This window comes from Bufo gargarizans, chromosome 3 (assembly GCF_014858855.1).
Source record: "Bufo gargarizans isolate SCDJY-AF-19 chromosome 3, ASM1485885v1, whole genome shotgun sequence".
Lineage (NCBI taxonomy): Eukaryota > Metazoa > Chordata > Amphibia > Anura > Bufonidae > Bufo > Bufo gargarizans.
The window spans coordinates 592,248,160-592,268,569 of NC_058082.1; the positions used below are offsets into that span (position 1 = coordinate 592,248,160).

The 20,410-nt window shown below is 48.7% G+C and overlaps 1 protein-coding gene across 2 annotated transcripts in view; it reads left to right on the forward strand.

Moving 5' to 3' along the window:
• The window catches only part of PAXBP1 (PAX3 and PAX7 binding protein 1), a 39,077-nt gene extending 19,185 nt beyond the window's left edge, over nt 1–19,892 (forward strand). For both annotated transcript variants that reach the window (XM_044284393.1, XM_044284394.1), the window contains exons 9-18: nt 8,400–8,502; nt 9,361–9,476; nt 11,015–11,214; nt 11,854–11,998; nt 14,021–14,142; nt 14,826–14,902; nt 16,217–16,283; nt 16,431–16,577; nt 17,614–17,768; nt 19,649–19,892. In XM_044284393.1, the coding sequence (XP_044140328.1) occupies nt 8,400–8,502; nt 9,361–9,476; nt 11,015–11,214; nt 11,854–11,998; nt 14,021–14,142; nt 14,826–14,902; nt 16,217–16,283; nt 16,431–16,577; nt 17,614–17,768; nt 19,649–19,766 (1,250 nt within the window). In that variant the 3' untranslated portion in view covers nt 19,767–19,892. The remainder of the gene's footprint in view (nt 1–8,399; nt 8,503–9,360; nt 9,477–11,014; nt 11,215–11,853; nt 11,999–14,020; nt 14,143–14,825; nt 14,903–16,216; nt 16,284–16,430; nt 16,578–17,613; nt 17,769–19,648) is intronic.
• The last annotated feature ends 518 nt before the right edge of the window (nt 19,893–20,410 follow it).

Here is a 20,410-nt window from a genome sequence, read left to right on the forward strand (position 1 = left end):
TAGCCCTAGCCTAATGCAGTTTTCCTGCATGCCTTTGTAGCGTAAACTCCTCAAACTTTAAGACTCACATTTGATCAAAACTGCAAGGTGTGAACTTGTCCTAATACTTAGCATTGCGTTTACCCTGGAGTTTCCCTTTGGTCCTGGTGTTTAGTGACCTCTACTAACTATTACCTGCATGTAATGTCTGATAATGTGAAGTGCCCTTCTGACTGTTAGTACTTTTTGGATTCATCTTGTGCTGTTTGCCCTGCACTTTTGTATATGGAAATGTTATGTCTGTTGTACACAGTTTATGCCAGGCGTCACACAGATGACGGCGATTTCCTGCCTTACGTTGTTTATAAGGTTATGGAGCAGCAGGAACAGGGAGGCACTGACTAGTGCTCTCCCTATATATCCTACCACATTGCGGGGGCTGCTCGTTGTCATTATGTCATTAGCGCATTACCTAGGAGCCCAGCGACTTGTGCAGTAATGACAATGAGATGCTGATGGAGATGCCAGTTGTGCCAGTGTTTCCATGCCCCAGCTGCTTCTAGCAGAAGTGATACACTGGTATCATACTCGCTCCTATTAAAAGGCTATTCTCATATTGTAAAGGGATTGCACATTTCTAGGATATGCCATGACTTTATGGTGGGTGGGGGTCTGACTTCTGTCACCCCACCAATTCTGAGAATGAAGGGGCTGCCCTGAAATCAGCCACCCTCTGTGCAGAGTAACCGCGGCACAAGAGGATGGCGCTGTGTGCGGTTTTCTGTACCCCCTGGGGCCCTCACCAACCATAAAGCGATGCCAATTTACAAGATGGGAGTAACCATGAACGGTGTTATCCGACCTCTGAAAAGTAAATTAAACACATCAGATAAATGTTATTAATTGGAGTAACGTTTGGTTTACAAGCTTCCAGCATGTGACCACTGCAGCCAATCAGTGACCTCAGCTGGCATGTGCTTGTACTGTTGGCATCCCTGCTCAGCGATGGGAGCCATAATTACCAGTATTACTGAATGTGAACTTTGAAGATCACTGATTGGCTGCAGCCATGAGGTGACAGACTGCAGGGTCCACCGTAGCATCCGCATTGGATTGGCAAGGTGAGTAGCAGCTTTACTTGTTTAAAGGGGTTGTGCCATAAACTACTTTTCACTCTAAAGTGTATTTTCACAAATTACTGATTTTATTTTTATTTTTGCTCCCAAATTTACCTAATTTGCAGTTTTCTCCTAGCACCCATGCTTGAATTCTACTTCCTGGTTTGTCATGTGACTGCTGTCCCATCATGCCTTAGGGCAGTGAAATCATGCAGATCATGTGACTAACCACGCCCCCTGTTCTTACCAATGATGCTTCTGATGTCCTACATTACAAGGCTCCAGTGCAGGAAGTGAATAGCAAAACAGATTTTCCCCAGGGTGTAATGGTGGGCTAATAACTTTAGATAAATTTCTATTAGCGGCACAACCCCTTTAACATTTGCTGCTTTTATCTAGTCTGAAAATACCTTTTAATGAGACGAGGTCCTGCGTACATGACTTGGGGTGTCGTGACTGCCTTGTAAGATTGGGTTGCAGAAAGCAATTCATGCATAGAATTTAATTTTGGATTATGCAATATCTTAAAGGCAATCACAAGGGAATTGACAGTTAAGCCAGGTGCAACACCTTATAGCTCAGCTGAATGTAATGCTACCATTCCCTATCCGATCTGTTGCCTTATTATGCAAAAAAGGCATTTTTAATCCATATGAAAATGAGCATTTGAAGGGGTATTCCCATCAGACACTGGGAGCATATCGCTGGGATATGCCCCCCTTAGTCTGATAGGTGTGGGTCACACCACTGGGACCGGAGAGTGGTGGCTGGAGGACCCCAGGATTCCCGGGGTCCAGCCACCACCAAGCGCTCTCCCCATACAAGTGAATGGGAGCACACTGCGCTTGCGCGGCCACTGCTCCCATTCATTTCTATGGGGCTGATAGAAATAGTCTAGCTATTTCTCGCCCATTTTCCTTGGGGGACACAGAAGACCTTGGGTATAGCTCAGCTCCCTAGGAGGCGTGACACTAAGTAAAACTGTTAAGCCCCTCCTCCATCAGCTATACCCTCAGCCTGGAGATAGAGGCTACCAGTTTTAGCTTAGTGTCCAAGGAGGCAAGACACTCCCTGCTACTGCAGGGCTGTTTTCTCCTTGTTATTTTTACTTTTCCTTCTAATTTTGTTATTTTATTTTTTCCTAGGGATACCAGAGACGCATTTGACCTCTCTGCTCTCCCGGGGTTGAGCTGCGCCAGTGCCAACTTATCTGCACTGCTGCCTCCCCCACAGAAGCAATAGGAGGATCTGGGCAGCAATGGCTCCCCTACATCCCGCCAGCTAGGGGGTCGCCCGCACGCCAAGCCCCTCTTCCAGCTTCCTGCCACTGCGGTGCCAGTGGCTGAAGGGGGGACCCTGCTGGAAAGGACTGAGGGTGAAGACGTCGGACGGTGAGATGGCTATTCCAGCCCATACCCCTTCCCTATCTGCAGCATCTACCCCTCTGGGTAAGGGGGGCACCCGTGGTCGCTCATTCTGAGCGCTCATCTGCAGGACAATGCAGCACAGCAGCATCCTCAGCACCCCCACACCGTTCCCCCCCCCCCCCCCCCTCATTCGGGGCTGACTCCATTTTTTTCTCTTCTCTCTCTCCCCCTTCCCGCCGAGACCGGGGGCGGGGCTTAGCGGTCCCGGCAGGGGGCGGGGCTTACGCGCGCGTCATTTTGGGGGCGGAGCTACGTTCTCCTTCACAGGAGACATTTCAAGCGCTGGAGGGGGCGGAGCTTGTTCCCCGCGCTTTCTGCTGAGGTTTCCCGCGCTTCCTCACTCCTGACAGGAAGCTGGGACACGGTGGGGGACTCTAACCTCCTGTGTACATCGCTCGGCTTCTGTGGGCGCTCTCTGCTGCTCTCTGCTGCTCACTGCTGTTCATTGCTTCTCTGCTGCTGCTGATCTGGGCCATCTCCTGACGTTCTTCTGAGGCACTGGTAGGACAGTTAACCCTCTCCTAACCCTCCTGGTCATAGCTGCTATAACCCTTTGTGGTCTCTATATTAGAGTACAACCACACTTCAGCATGTCAGATCCCACAGGTGCCCCCAAACCCTGGTACCATGCCTGTACCGCCTGTAAGGAACTTTTTCCGCGTGGGCAATCTGAGCCGCATTGCCTTGCATGTCAGGCCCCGGTGCAGGGCCCGCTTCCCGCTGCGCCCCCCGGTGCCTCTGAACCCCCTGACTGGGCTAGGTCTCTGTCTCAGGCGGTGGAAAGCCTTACACACGTAGTGGGCCGTCTCGTGGATAGACCGCCTCTCCCGCAGGCTGCCACAATCCCTGTCGCACCCGCTGGGACTACCGTTTCTGCCGCCCCCACTGGTTCCCTGCCTCCCAGCGAATCTTCCAGGGCCCGGCATACTCAGAAACGTTCAAGGGTTGAGCGCACATCTTCTCCAGATGCTTCGCTCTCTCCGCCATGCGTGCGAGCTCAGTCAAGTCTATCCTCTCAAAGGGATACGCTTTCTGAGGGAGAACTGGCGGATTCGGAGGTGGACATGGACTCAGAGCTTCCGTCCAAATTGGCGTCCGCGGTGGGGCATCTTGTCACTAGCATCCGTGATACCTTTCAGCTACACGATGACCCCCCCAGCTCTGAACAGGCCGGCGTGTCCTTTCTCCGCCCCAAACAGGCCTCCAAGGTTTTTCCCATACACGCTGATTTTTCTTCTGTGGTATCCAAGGCTTGGACTCGGCCTAACGTCCGCTTTATTACACCCAAAAAGCTGGACATTTGTTATCCCTTTCCAGCGGATTCTGTGACCACGTGGACATCCCCGCCTAAGGTTGATCCTCCCGTGGCTCGCCTGTCCAAAAGCACTACTATTCCTGTACAGGACGGATCTTCCCTCCAGTCTGTTGAGGACCGTCGTACGGAATCCCTCTCCAAGGCCATATTTACTGCCTCTGGTTCGGCCCTTAGACCGGTCTTTGCCTCCGCCTGGGTTGGCAAAGCGGTCTCTGAATGGGGTTTGCAACTGGAACGGGAGTTAGGGTCGGTCGTCCCTGTTCAGGACCTCCGTTCCTTAGCCCAACTAATTGTTCAGGCCGGAAAATTCGTCTGTGAGGCCTCCCTTGATGCGGGTGCCCTCATTGCCCGTTCCTCTGCCCTGGCAGTTTCTGTCAGGAGGGAACTCTGGCTGAAGGTTTGGGCGGCGGACGCCGCTTCCAAACGCTCTTTGGCCGGCCTACCATTCACGGGTTCCCGCCTGTTCGGAACCCGTCTGGACGAACTTATATCAGAGGCCACGGGTGGGAAGAGTACTCACCTCCCCCAGTCCAGGCCAATGGGCGCCCCCCGTGGTCGCGCTGGTTCGTCCCGTTTTCGGTCCTTTCGCAAGCCCACCGGGTCTAGACCCGCGGCCAGTTCTTCTTCCTCTGGCCCAGCCCAGGATAGACGCAAGAAGCCGTTTTTTCGGACGCAACCTACCTGGCGCAAGTCCCAGCCTGCACGGTCTCCCACAGGCCAGCAGCCCTCTGCCTGAAGGTGCGCCCCCACCCACCCGGGTGGGGGGCCGCCTTCTCCTATTCAGGAACGTATGGCGGGCCCACATCTCAGACGCATGGGCGCTCGAGATTGTATCTTGCGGATACAAAATCGAATTTGCGTCCATTCCGCCAGACCGTTTCTTCCGATCCTGTCCTCCGCGAGATCCCGTACGAGTGGCCGCCTTCTTCGCGGCCATTCACTCTCTAATGGACATGGGTGTCGTCGCCCCCGTGCCTCCGACGGAAAGGTTCAGGGGGTTCTACTCGAACCTCTTTGTGGTTCCCAAGAAGGAAGGCTCAGTGCGTCCGATCTTGGACCTAAAACGCCTGAACCGTTTTCTCCGACTGCAGAGATTCCGGATGGAGTCTCTCAGGTCCGAAGTGGCCTCCCTGGAAAGAGGGGATTTCATGGCCTCAATCGACATTCAGGATGCATACCTCCACGTTCCGGTTGCTCCATGTCATCACCGCTTCCTGTGCTTCGCGGTGGGGGACGATCGCTTCCAATTCGTCGCCCTTCCCTTTGGTCTGGCGACGGCTCCTCGAGTGTTCACCAAGGTCCTGGCCCCTGTCTTGGCCCTTCTACGTTCAAGAAGTGTTTTTCTTCTCCCATACTTGGACGACATCCTGGTCAAGGCACCCTCCTTCTCTCAGACATCCCGCAGTGTGGAACTCACTCTGGAGACCCTGACGCGGTTCGGTTGGATTATCAACCACCCCAAATCTTCCCTTACCCCCTCCAGACGGCTGATCTTCCTGGGGATGCTCCTGGATACAGAGTTGGCGGAGGTCCGCCTTCCGTCGGACAAGCGTCTGGCCCTTCGCGGGTCGGTTCGCAGTCTCCTCCGTCATCACCGCCCTTCCCTCAGATCCAGCATGCGGTTGTTGGGAAAGATGGTTGCCTGTTTCGAAGCGGTGCCGTTCGCACAATTCCGATCCCGCACCTTTCAGAGGGCAATTCTGTCGGCCTGGGACAAATCACCGAGGAGTCTGGACAGGACCTTTCTTCTGCCTCCCCTGGCTCGGGCTTCCCTCGGCTGGTGGTTGCATATCCCTCTAAGGGGGAAGTCCTTCCTTCCACTGAACTGGCTGGTGATTACCACAGATGCCAGCTTACGGGGGTGGGGGGGGGGGGGTTTTCCCTCCCCGGTCCGTCCAGGGCGTTTGGTCTCTATCGGAGTCCAGACTTCCAATCAATATTCTGGAACTGAGGGCGATTCTTCTGTCCCTCAGACACTGGACCCATCTGCTGAGGGGCCACCCTGTTCGGATCCAATCGGACAATGCCACGGCTGTGGCATACATAAACAATCAGGGAGGCAGCGCTGCAGCGATGCAAGAGGTGACCCTCATTCTCCTCTGGGCGGAGACGCACGTGCCGGCCTTATCTGCGATTTACATCCCGGGGGTGGACAACTGGGCGGCGGATTTCCTCAGCCGGTCCACCATCGACCCGGGAGAATGGTCCCTGCACCCAGAGGTGTTCGAAGCCCTTTGTCTTCGCTGGGGTCGCCCCGACGTGGACCTCATGGCCTCCAAATTCAACCACAAGGTCCCCCTATACCTGGCCAGGGCACGGGACCCGAAGGCATACGGCGCCGACGCGCTCGTCCTTCCGTGGCGCGAATTCTCCCTTCTGTACGTCTTTCCTCCTTTTCCCCTCCTGCCACGGGTTCTTCGGAGGATCGCGGCAGAGGGCGTCCCCGCGATTCTAATCGCCCCGGATTGGCCCCGCCGGTCTTGGTACGCCTACCTAATGTTGCTGTTGGCAGACGCACCGTGGCCACTGCCCTCCAGGGAAGACCTTCTCTCTCAGGGACCGATCTTCCACGAGCATTTAGGCTCGCTACGTTTGACGGCGTGGCTATTGAGACCGCCGTCTTAACGCGACGGGGTTTCTCCGCGGAAGTAGTCCGCACCATGATCCGGGCTCGTAAGCCCGTATCCTCTAGGATCTACTATCGGGTTTGGAGGTCCTATCTGGGGTTCTGTGAGTCCCGGAGCATCCCACCTCTCCGGTTTTCTCTTCCCACAATCCTGTCCTTCCTCCAGTCGGGTCTGGACCTGGGGCTGTGCCTCAGTTCTCTGAAGGGTCAGATTTCGGCGCTGTCTATTCTTCTCCAGCGTCCCCTGGCCCCTCTAGGGCCAATTAAGACCTTCTTACAAGGGGTGGCTCACTCTGTTCCGCCGTACCGCCCTCCAGTTCCTTCCTGGGACCTGAATGTGGTGCTCTCGGCGCTCCAATCAGCCCCCTTCGAGCCTTTACGGGAGGTCTCCCTTCGCCTTCTGTCCTGCAAGGTCATCTTTCTTGTGGCCGTCACGTCTCTCCGACGGGTGTCGGAGTTAGCGGCTCTTTCTTGCTCCGAACCTTTCCTGATCTTCCACCAGGATAAGGTTGTGCTTCGGCCTGTCCCCCGACTTTCCTGCCAAAGGTGGTCTCCGCCTTTCACATCAATGAGGACATTGTCCTTCCGTCGCTCTGTCCCTCTCCTTCCCACCCCAGAGAACGGGAACTGCACCGTCTGGATGTGGTCAGGGCGTTGAGGATTTACTTGGAGGTCACCGGGTCCTTTCGACGCTCGGACTCCCTGTTTGTGGTTCCGGAGGGTTCGCGCAGAGGGTTGGCGGTCTCCAAGGTGGCTATTGCCCGTTTCATTAAACTGGCGGTGTCTGAGGCTTATCGAGCCAAGGGCAGACCTCCGCCTTTCGGCGTCACTGCTCATTCCACCAGAGCAGTCGGAGCTTCCTGGGCGCAGAGACATCGGGCCTCGGCTGAACAGTTGTGCAAAGCAGCCACTTGGTCCTCTCTGCACACTTTCACAAAGTTCTATAGGGTGCATACGCATCCATCAGCGGATGCTGCTTTGGGCCGCCTGGTTTTGCAGGCAGCGGTTTCCTGATGCTCTGGTGGTGTTCCGCCTTGGGTTTGTGGTCCCTCCCTTCTTGGACTGCTCTTGAACGTCCCAAGGTCTGTGTCCCCCAAGGAAAATGGGCGAGAAAAGGAGATTTTTTGTATAACTTACCAGTTAAATCTCTTTCTCGCTCTTCCTTGGGGGACACAGCACCCACCCTTCTGTGTTTGGTTACAGGGTTATGGTCTGGCGCCCCGTTGGGTTGCTGGCTGGTTGTTTCCGTTATTGGTTGTTATCCTTTCACTACTTGGACACGCAACTGGTAGCCTCTATCTCCAGGCTGAGGGTATAGCTGATGGAGGAGGGGCTTAACAGTTTTACTTAGTGTCACGCCTCCTAGGGAGCTGAGCTATACCCAAGGTCTGTGTCCCCCAAGGAAGAGCGAGAAAGAGATTTAACTGGTAAGTTATACAAAAAATCTCCTTTTTCAGCAGGGACATATTCCAGCAATATGCCCCCATTGTGATGGGAATACCCCTTTAAGTGCACAGAGGGCAGGCCCGACCAAATCTATGCACCCTTGCTTCCTCTGCCAGCCCCTTCCTCTCATTGATTGATGAGGAAGGCAAGAGGACTATACAGGAACCTGGCTCTGTCAATCAACGTGCACAGAGTGGCTTGGGCCCCTCCTTGGTGCACTTAACTGCTCATTTGTGTATGGATTAAAAGCGATCGCTAAGAAAGAAGTGTTGTATTCAGTCGAGCTAGTCCGACAAGGCGTTGCCTGTTTTATCAGTGAATCTCCTGGTTACCGGACATCTGTCTTATTATAAATGACTGATTAGTTTTTAGAAAGAAGAAGCTTTGTTTCTAATATTTTTAAACCATAAATCTTAAGCATTTTATATGAAGAATGTGACGATGCCTTTTAGATTGTATCTGAACTGTTCTGTTATATGAATTCTCAGGTAAAGCTTTAATGGCACCAAATCTAGACACTTTCGGACGTGACCGAGCAGCTTATCAGGAGCATGCGAAGCAGCGGAGGATAGCGGAAAGAGAGGCCAGAAGGTAAGGGCTGGGTCCAAATTGTGCATCTTCACCTCTATATCCTGGATTGTGCCAAAAGCGCAGCATGCGGAGCTGTTTCCTGTCAGAGCAGCAGACCCTGACAAATGCCATTATAAGGCTTCATGCACATGACCATAAGCATCTTGCGCTCCAAGATGCCGAAATATGGATGCAGTCTGTGTGCATGCCCCAGTTTGTGGATAAGTTTAAGACATGTTATATAATTTGAGGATCGGGTATACGTATGCAGGCAGCAAAATGCTTACGGTTGTGTGCCTGAGGACTAAGGCAATGGAGTGTGTCGTGTGATGGATCCAGCAATGTGCTGTGATTTATTAGACTGGTTTCACACAAGCGAGTGTCGCGCTCCAGACTCGCACTGCAGCTCCTGCCCTGAACTTCCAGTACTGCCGGGGTTGCATAGCATAATATTAATTTATGATGCTATGTAACCCTTACAGTTCTGGAATGTATTGAATAACACTGACAGCATTATGTCAGTGTTATCCAATACATTCCAGACTTCTAAAGGGTTCAGTTTGTTTGCGGTCCGCAAACCGCAGATTTGAAAAAAAACAGAAGCTATGTGCCTTCCGCAATTTACGGAACGGGCGGCCCATGGTAGAAATGCCTATTGTCCGCAAAACGGACAAGAATAGGACATGCTATATTTTTTGGGTGGAGCCACGGAACGGTGCAACAGAAGCGGACAGCACACGGAGTGCTGTCCGCATCTTTTGCGGCCCCATTGAAGTGAATGGGTCCGCACCCGAGCCGCAAAAAATGTGGCTCCTATGCAGTCTACAACAACGGTCATGTGCATGAGGCCTAACCAGAAGGGATTCCTCCTTGTTTCAGAGCGCGGCGGCGACAAGCTCGTGAAGTTTCTGGTAAGATGGCTGAACACCTCGAAGGTCTTTCTAGTGATGATGAAGAGACCTCTACAGACATCACCAACTTTAACATGGAGAAAGGCTAGTATACTATACTATATTCTATTTATGGATGTCACTTACAGTACCTTGCAAAAGTGTTCATGTTCACCCCCTTGGTGTTTTTTCTGTTTTACAGCCTGGAATTAAAACAGATTCTATGTAATGGACCTGACAAAATAATCCAGAGTCAGAGGAATGAAAAAAAAAAGGGGGTCTGCCACATGTCGCAGCAAAAAACACACACCAAAAACGCATGCAGATTTTGCACCGACATAGCTGCATTTATGCTGTGTTTTCTTCCAGCAAAGAAAAGAGTTAAATTACATTCATGAAACGCTGTTTTGTAATTCAATTTTGCTGAAAGGAAATGCAACCTAAATATAGATGCGCTTTTTTGCCGTTCCAAAAACACAGCACAGCTGCAACGTGTGACGGCACCCGGACTATTAAACCCCTAAATAAGATCTGATCCAAATAAAGTCCAGGAATTCATATTGATGATCAGATCAGCAGGGTCTGACTCCCGAGAACCCCGTCAATCGTTTTTTAGGAAGAGGCCGCAGTGTTTCTTGAGCTGTTAGTCCTTGTCCCAAGCCTGTGATGTCATATGGCCTAGTTACAGCTCAGTCCCATTCAAGTCAATTACCCGAGCTGCCGTACCAAGCACTGCCACTATACAATCTACGGCCCTTCAACCACAACAACTTTGTCTCTGACTTGTCTGGAAAACATCTGGTTCTTCATGTTGCTTGCTCGGGGTGCTGCCACATGTTAAGGTTTTTTATGCAGTGTTTTAAGCCCAAACCAGGAGAGGAATAAAAAGAAAAGTGGAGAAGTTGTGTCTGTCCTTAATAATTGCTCTCCTATTATGATCCACATGTGATTTTTGGTTTAAAAAACTGCATCAAAAAGCCTGAACGTAAGCAGGACCCTGAGCAAGCAACATGACGACCAAGATTGCACTGAACCATAAGACCGCACTTAGAGTTTAGAGGAAGAAAATAAGAAAAAAATATATTAGACATCAGGTTAGACCTCAAGTCTGACCCCCATTCCTCATTAGACCTCAAATCAGCTCCCCATTCATTATTAGACCTCAGATTAGACCCCCATCAAACATAAAATAAATAAACTTAACTTTACAGCGGCTTTTCCTGCACTCACCGCTCTTTAGTCTACTCTGAGTGCCTCAGTGCACTGTGACCGGACATCACTCGGCGCCAGGTCATAGTGCGCAGTCAGGATACTGTGCAGTGCGGTGCCCCGAAAATACCAGTGAGCGGTGACTGCAGCCAGCACCTGGAGTGCTGTATTCACTGCTCCCTGGTCCTACTGTGTTCTAATGAGCTGTTTGTCAACCACTTTTAGTGTGTCTTATGGAGCAAAATACTGTAAATCGTGCAATAAAAAAAAAAAAGTTTAATTCCAGGTTATAATGCAAGAAAACTGCAAAAAACACAGGGGGGCGGTATACTTTTACAAGGCACTGTACACTACCATATGGCACTATTATTTGCTTTTGTAGCATTTTCCTCTAATGTCCATACAGATATTTACTTTGTTTTTTGTTTTTTCAGATCGGATTTTTAAAGAGTCCAGCAATGTTTTTGAAGACACCCTGGAGAACTTTCATTCCATTGATTGCATCAGATTTCAGTTTGAGACCTGGCGCTCGTCTTACTATAACACGTATAAAGATGCCTACATTGGGCTTTGTTTACCAAAACTGTTAAATCCTCTTATCCGTCTCCAACTTTTATCGTGGAACCCGCTGGAGGTAGGTTACAAACATTGAGAGTGACATATTGCCAGCAGACTGTGGGCGGTATATTACAGAGAAAAGAGGAACTGAGCAGATAGAGAGAATATATTTTATGGGGGGGGGGGAATATTCACCATAACCTGTAATTTATTGATTAAAAAGAATACCTGTCATCTTCTGACATCAGTTTAGTTTCTGACCATGTTTAGTACTTGCATTCTCTATAAAATAACACTTCTGGAGCGCTGTACTGTTCTCTGTAACTCAGGAAGAGTTAGAGAACAGTACAGCGCTCCAGAAGTGTTATTTTATAGAGAATGCAAGTGTATAAAGAGGCTGACAAGTTGGAGTTGCCATTTCTGTTAATAGTGCAGTGCTGCTGGGAAACAGTAAAAGTGTGTATAGACACATTGTATTGACAAGGGGAATGCTGATCACATCTCTTGTCAGTGTATTTATATATTTCCAAGATGATTACCAGAGGAACTATTCAATGCAAACCCTTAAAAAAAATCTCCAGACTTTGTCACGGGAAATGCAAGTGTTTACTAAAAGAGACATGTCAGAGGAGCGAACAGATCCTCTTCCTGAGAAAGCTGCCAGTGGTCATGTATGTATAAGTAACAGCATTGTTTTTTTTTTGTTTTTTTTTAGCCCAAATGTCGTGACTTTGAAGGTATGAGCTGGTTTGAATCTCTGCTCTTTTATGGCTGTGAAGAGAAAGAATATGACAAGGAAGATGCAGACATTCTGCTTTTGCCTTCACTAGTGGAAAAGGTTATTCTCCCCAAACTTGCAGGTACGTCCTGTTCCTCTCCTTCCTAGTAATTCGCCGCACTGCAACCATTTACAGTACTGAACCACTCTGACCATGGGTCAGTGGAAAAATCACTACTTTGGTCTGTGATGCGGACCAAACATGCCCATGGAAGTCTATCAGTCTGTGGAAAAACCACTGACACAACACGGATGGCATCTGTATTCTGTCATTTTCACAGACCATTTTTAGGAGATGAAAACCGACCAAAAGGAGTGGGTCAAATATATTACAAATAATACTAATAGTACTAAGAGTTCAAAAATAGCATAATTTTATTAGAAAATCACAAGAAGACACATGATTGACACAAGTCACACAATGACAATTAATACAGGTCACAATACATATTAAAAACCAAGGGGACCGATGGTGAACTGCCGGTACATAAAGTGCACGTGCAAAAAACTTTCCGATTGGTCATCAGTAAGAGGGTATGTTATACCCACACACTATGGCTCAAAACTAACATAAATTACCTAAATGCATTATTTATACAACAGATACCAGGATGGGAGTGATAATACACACAAGTGGCTAGCTGAGGCAATGAGATAAATAGTTATAACCAGCACATAGAAAAATACTGACCACACAATTATAGTATACCGTACAGCAACACCACCGGTCCACTCCCCATTTTTAGGAGATGCTCTGGAAATTTACTTTTTAGCTGAGCAGTCTCTGTGAAATATGCATGACTCAGAGGGGAAAAAATGGATGCATGGACCAAACACTGATTCTTCACGGATGAAACATGGAGGGATTTTCCACGGCCGTCAAACAGACACAGAGATGTGAATGAGGCCTTAGGCTTCGTTCACATTACCTTGTCCTTTTGCCGTCCGTGAAGAAATCCTTCCATTTCTGTGAAGATGTCCATGAAGAATCCATGTTTTGGGCCGTGTGTCATCTAAATTCCACAGATGCTGTTCTGCTGAAATGTAATTTCCGGAGCATCTACTATCAGCAGTCAGTGAAAAAACAGACCAAACACAGATGCAATCTGTGTTGTCATTGAATTTTCATGGAACCATAGACTTCAATGGGACCAAAGTAGTGTATGGTCTAGTTAGTGCACCGGTCAGCAAAGCTACTAATTAATGAACATACATTAAAGGGGTTATCCGAGGCTGGAAATGCCCCCCCCCCCCCCCCCATATGCGCGGGTCCCTCACACTGATTCTACTTACCTGGCTCACTGCACTGCCTCCACTGCTTCTCCCTGTGCGCGGTTGTGGGGGGCGGGGGGGAGGCAGTGACTGGTGGAGCCTCGCTAGTATCACTGCCTTCCGTTGGCTGCCTCCTCTCCCTGACACCAGATGTTTTTATCCACACACGGGGAGAAGCAGCGGCGGCCGTGCAGGGACCAGGAGCGACGGTAGAGGAAAGCAGTATAAACTAGCCTTAGGCCTTATGCACACGACCATGCAGTTTTTTTTCGGTCCGCAGTTTTTTGCCTTCCGCAATTAATGGAACGGGCGCCGGCAATATAAATGCCTATTTTTGTCCGCAAATCGCGGACAAGAATAGGACATGTTATATTTTTGGGGCGGGGCCGCGGAACAGAGCCACGAATGCCCACAGCACACTGAGTGCTGTCCGCATCTTTTGTGGCCCCATTGAAATGAATGGGTCCACGTCCGAGCTGCCAAAACGGCGGCTCGGATGCGGATCCAAACAACGGCCGTATGCAAGAGGCCTTATATTGTTTTCTCATCTGCTCCAGTAAGTGCCAGGTAGGTGGAGCTTCCCTGTAACCTGCTGTCTGCATTGATCGTCACAGCCCGTCCCCGCGGAGTATACTGCATAGTATACCTTTTTTTTTATTTTTCTGTACAGTACAAAGAAAAGCTTTTCATATACACCAGGTGCATTAGGCACTGTGGATACATTTGGTGTCTCCACTGGGAGCCTTCCCAAGTGGGATCACATGGCGAGCTGTCAGAAAAGCCTTTTGTTCTTTTCCATTCTCAGCTTCTGTGTCACCTTTTGTTCCCGCAGTTATTGCTGAGAATTTGTGGGACCCATTTTCCACGACGCAGACAAACAGGCTGGCCGCTGTGTTTCAGAAGCTAATTAACGGATACCCGACAGTCGTAAATTCAGACAACAAAAACACAGAGGTAAGAATAACGCTCTGCTCCAGAACCGTAAGCTCCCTGCACGCTCACAGCAGAGATAGAAAGTGTAAATTCAATTGAATCAGTCGTTCATTGCTTGATTGATGGCACGCAGCGGTACCTTCGGGCTGGACATTTATAACCCAGCAGGCTGATCACGTTCCCCTGTCATAGGAAGGATGTCCTGACTTCCACCTGATTAGTCCATGACTCTCAGTTCATGTCTGTGGCCTGCGCCCAAGTGCACACAGATTTTACTGCGTTTTGTTTTAATGGCAGATGGTAGCATCTATCCAGTCAGACGTCAATCTAGCCGTCCAGTAGTCATTATTCTCATAACCCATCGATTTGCAAATGTCCCTAACAGTTGCCATCAGGGACCTAGCTATAGTGAAAGCAGGGAAGCTGCTGTTACGGGAACCGAACTTAGAAGGGGCCCGCTCACGACCGTATTAGACACTGACCTTGTATACAGTCACAGTATATACGTGTTGGAAACAGATGGAGCGGCTGTCTGGCCTGAGAGAGGGATGTTGACTAGTTGGAGGAGGGGGACCATTAAAAAATTTTTGCTGTGGGGCCCAGTCAGTTCTACTTACGGCACTAGTTGCAGTTCTGGGTATGTATATATGTATGATTGTATCTGTGGAAACACTTTAAAATGTATTTTGTTCTGGATCCCTCAGGCACTACTGAAAGCATTATTAACGAGAATGAGGAGAACGCTGGACGATGACGTTTTTATGCCTCTTTTTCCCAAACAGTAAGTGTTAATGATGTAAAATGTAAAAAAAACTGCTAAATTAATCTCAGACCTAGTCGGCCATTCTGAAATCTGTGTTACCAAGCAGCTGTCTGTCTGCTGGGTATAGCACATTGTCAGTATGGACAACTTGCAAAAATACCCAAAGACCTTGTCACTGTCCTTTTAGGCAATATACATACGTATATGACGTTACAGAGCTGTTGCAGCATTTTTGCGGCTTACTTTATTGTATATAGTAAATTATTTTTGGCCCCAATATCCTCACAATCTGAATGCAAAAAGGACACCCTATTTATTTTTTCCTAAATAGATCTGAAATTGCATGATTGTCCTCACGATACGCTATGGTCATGAACTACAATGCAGAAAGAACCACATGCTTGTCCCTTTTACTGCTACCTCTCAACTTTCTTTCCTCTCCGGAGTCCAGAACAGGGGGTCAGGGTACCCCCGTTCTACAAATATATGGGTGTCCCCGAGATGGAACTTCACCCGGATGTCCTATTGATGATGACACAGGGAATCAAACAATATCAAAGAAAAACCTTGGAGCGCCCCCTCAGGTCTGCACTAGGCATAACACCATAGCAGTTGTGCATGGGTCTTGTGGCTGCCATGTCTTTCTCAACTGTCCAGATATAAAAAAGCACATCTCTGCCATGATAGGTGCTGCAGGGTTTGCCCCCGTGCTGAATTCTCATACGATCTGCGTTTGGAAACTCCTTTCATCACTTTGGAGCAGGACATTGAATGCTTCCCATATGAGTCTTGATGTTGCTTTTATATCAGTGTGATGCTACTTAAAGAGGACCCGTCCCCTCTCCTGACATGTCTGATTTAGTAACTGCTTGCATTCCCCATGTAATAGCAATTCTGGAGCATCTGTTCTTATGACTCTATGTTGTGCCATTCCAATATTATTTCTGCTGGAAGTTTCTGAATAACTTTTCAGCAGTTTGCAGTAGAGGGACAGATGGGTGTTACCAGTTGGGGGTGTGTCCCTGCACAGTCTGACACCAGCAGCACTGATTGGACAGAGACACACCCGCTACTAGAAACACCCAGCAGTACCTTTACTGCAGACGGCTGGCAATTTATTTGTAAACTTCTAGCAGGAATAATACAGGAATGGCACAGCCCAGTCATAAGAATGGGTGCTCCAGAACTTTTATTACAGCCACGTCGGGACAGGCGAGAGGTCCTCTAATTACCGGCCTACATACAGAAGACTCCAAGCTCCTGTATAAATATATACTGGACTGTCATATCTATCCACGCTGACAATGCAAAATGTTGTACCTTTATTTCTAGTGTGATCGAGAATAGGAATTCTGGGCCCTGCGTCTTCTTCCAGCGCCAGTTCTGGTCGTCTGTAAAGGTAAAAGTGACAATATGTTGTGTAGGAGCTCAGTCGGCAAATGAAGGAGGAACCTCTTGTGTTCAATGCCAGCAGCTCCACTGTGACTAAATGTGTGTTAATGAAATGTAGCGGACGCTCATATGGATTTCCTTCTTTGTGTCTCAGTTATTAGGAAACTTCCTGAAGTGGTACGGCGTCCTTTCCAACAAGTGCTTACAGGAGCTGGCCATAGACGGACTGCTCAATAGATATATCCTGATGGCTTTTCAGAATAACGAGAACGGAGAAGACAGTATCAAGAAAGCTCAGAGTGTGAGTAAGACGCTGCAGTCCATGATCTGCAAATATCCAGGTCCTTATCGTGCAGGGTCCCTAAAGTGTTTATCCAATACTAATATACACCAGAGTCGTCCAAACACACGTAGAATAGAAGCCCCTGTGGCAGTCATGCACACTCGTCAGGCTCGAGGATTGATGTTTAGTGGAAGGTTGAGATGATCCAATTGCATGTACAACCAGATTAGTCTATTCACTTTCCTGAAATGGAATATACATGTGAGCACAGACTCATTGCAAGATCTATGTGGCCCCTGGGGTGCAGATTGTTTATTCATGTAGTCTTTGTGGAGATGCATGATCTGTGGATCAAAAATATTTTTTAGAAGGATCTTAAGCATTTAAAGGGAACCTGTCACCGGGATTTTGTGTATAGAGCTGAGGACATGGGTTGCTAGATGGCCGCTAGCACATCCGTAATACCCAGTCCCCATAGCTCTGTGTGCTTTTATTGTGTAAAAAAAAAAAAAAAAAGATTTGATACATATGCAAATTAACCTGAGATGAGTCCTGTCCCTGACTCCTCTCACGTACAGGACTCATCTCAGGGTAATTTGCATATGTATCAAATCGGGGGTTTTACACAATAAAAGCACACAGAGCTATGGGGACTGGGTATTACGGATGTGCTAGCGGCCATCTAGCAACCCATGTCCTCAGCTCTATACACAAAATCCCGGTGACAGGTTCCCTTTAAGCCTCCTTTATTTTGCGACCTCTCCGCTGTGGACATACTGGATGTGTCCGCAGTGCCGCCTGATGAACTATGACTTGTATCTCCACAGCTGTTATACCTGTACTAGATCACATGTGATGTTTTGCATCCTTGATGTCGGCAGCGCCCTGTAAATCCACGGAGTGCACTCATCCATGTATAGTTCTTGTAAAGATTTCTCCTCTTCTGTTGCTGATACTTGTTCCAGGACACGCTTCTCTCTGCCTTAATCTCTTGTCAGTCTTTTTTGTGAGTATGGTTGTTTGATTAGATTTTTTTTTTTGTATGCTTTTCCAGGTGATTGCGTGTTTTCCGAAGCAATGGTTCTCAGGTATTAAAGGAGGTAAAACCATTCCACAACTGGAAAACCTCGCCCGGTATCTCACACATCTGGCTGGTGTCATCTACAGGCAGAATATAGGCTGTTCAGACATGGAGAAGCGAAATGCCAGGTGAGATCCTTAGGTTTTGTAAGGCCTCTTTCACATGAATGATACGGTTTGTGTTAGTATCTGTTCAGGAAAAAAACAAATGGTTTTGCACACAATTGCAGTCAATTTTGTGTTCAGTGCTTCATTTTTTTTTTTTTTGAAGCAGGTGCAATCATTTTTTGTGTGTTTTTCACACGCTTGAAAAAAAATAAAATATATAATAATCTACATCTCCTAGCAACAATCAGTGTGAAAGCCCCATTCACTTCTATGGACTAGAGCTGCGTGATAAACGCAGAATATCGAACATGCTGCTTCGCCCCCGGCCGGAAAACTTGTGTGAAAGAGGCCTAATATGACAAACCAATCTAGTGCTGGCATAGTGGCTCTGCTTGGTGCTGCAGCTCAGTCCCATCAATAAGTCAGTTACTTAAAGTGCCCTGTGATAAAAACTCAAAGTTACCAACCCCCGGCCATTTCCTGCACTGCAGCTCTTGTCCTCCCCACCACCGGGCTTCCTTTAGGCTACTTTCACACTAGCGTTCGGGCGGATCCGTTCTGAACGGATCCGCTCATAATAATGCAGACGGAGGCTCCGTTCAGAACGGATCCGTCTGCATTATATTAGCAAAAAAAAGCTAAGTGTGAAAATAGCCTGGGACGGATCCGTCCAGACTTTCAATGTAAAGTCAATGGGGGACGGATCCGCTTGAAGATTGAGCCACATTGTGGCATCTTCAAACGGATCCGTCCCCATTGACTTACATTGAAAGTCTGGACGGATCCGCACGGATCCGCACGCCTCCGAACGGCCAGGCGGACACCCGAACGCTGCAAGCAGCGTTCAGCTGTCCGCCTGTCCGTGCGGAGGCGAGCGGAGCGGAGGCTGAACGCCGCCAGACTGATGCAGTCTGAGCGGATCCGCCTCCATTCAGACTGCATCAGGGCTGGACGGCTGCGTTCGGGTCCGCTCGTGAGCTCCTTCAAACGGAGCTCACGAACGGAAACCCGAACGCTAGTGTGAAAGTAGCCTTACTTTGCTTCATGGTCTCTTGCTGTCTACTTGCTATGAGGTACCTATCGCAGTGCGGACGCCAATCTTTCTGAGCGCTGATCACCTTCCACTTTCCCTAACAGCGGCACCAGTTTGATAGAGGCCAAAACGTTGCCAATATCAGCCGCAGACTCTGTAAAGCACGCAACATTCATCAAGAAAATGACTCATTGTGATATTTCTGGAGTTTTTCTATATATCATTTGATGGGGTGGGAACCCGACTCCTAAAAATTTAAAGGGGTATTCCTATCTCAGACACTGAGGGCATATCGCTAGGATATGCCCCCATTGTCTTATAGGTGCGGGTCCCACCTCTAGACCCGCACCTACAATGAGAACTGAGCCGGGAGAGCTGTGGCTGGAGGACCCCGGATTTCCCGAGGTCTGTCCACCACCAAGCGCTGCTCCCATAGAAGTGAATGGGAGCGCACCCGCTGCCCCTGCTCCTATTCATTTCTATGGGGCAGATGGAAATAGCCGAGCCAGTGTTCGGCTATTTTCGGCGGCCCCATAGAAATGAATGGAGGGCGGCTGCGCATGTGCAGTGCGCCTTCCATTTCCCTGCCCCGTTCTCATTGTAGACAATGGGGGCATATCGGTAGGACAACAAGCAGTGTGCGACTAAGCAATCCTTCAACTACTGCTGAGGCCAGTGATTGGCTGCAGCAGTCATAATCACTGCAACCCGGCAGGAGATTAACTGGTAAGTTTAGTCCACATTTTGTGGCTTTGGGCACTTTTTCTTTTTTTTTTTTTTTTAACTTATTGACAACTTTTTCATTGTTACAAGTTGTCGTCGTTTATGGGACAACATTTTTATAACTTCCCTTTTTTTTACTTCCCAGAGACCAAATCCGACAGATAGTGAAACTGCTAGCAAGAATCCACGCCCTGGAAAACGCTGTGTCTGTTGTGAACGATTACAACGTGAAGGACGTCAAAGCTCCATCAGACGGGAAATAGAGAGGAGGCCGCGCGCGCTCCTCGCCTCCTTCCTGTCCGCTTTGTACATAGTGTGTAAAGACTCTAAAGCTGTATAAAGTGTTTTGTTTTTAACGTAACTGGACATTAAATGAATGAACTGTCATAGACCGGGCCCAGTCCTGTGTATTTAGCCAGGTCTCAGGTACACACATAAGCACTGGCGTACAGGGCATGACTACATGCCGCTTCTGTGTCCGGAGGAATGGTGAGCAGTCGGGGGCGTTCTCCGGGTGACAAAGCCTTGAGACCAGTAGAGGCTGAAAGGCTCCCATATGTTTTAGGCCCATAGCGACAATTGGTTGCAGGTAGCAGGTTACTGCAAACTCAGTGTTTGCTTGAGGGAGGAAAAAGTTATTGGCTTCTGATGGTCACAAGTCACCTGTGTCACGGAGGCCATCTGATGACCATCAGTTGCCCTGGACCCCCCCCCCCCCATCCTAAATGGCAGCTTTTCCCCAAGAAAGAGGGAGCACAATGCCTATGACTTCACATGTTCTAGCAAGTGGTGAAAAGCTTTGAATTTTTTTTGTGTAAGCATGTAAGTTGTTTTTTTTTTTTTTTTTTTTTTCCACCTTATGCCTGACATCTATAAAACAGTAGCCATTCAATGTGAGTAGGTATGC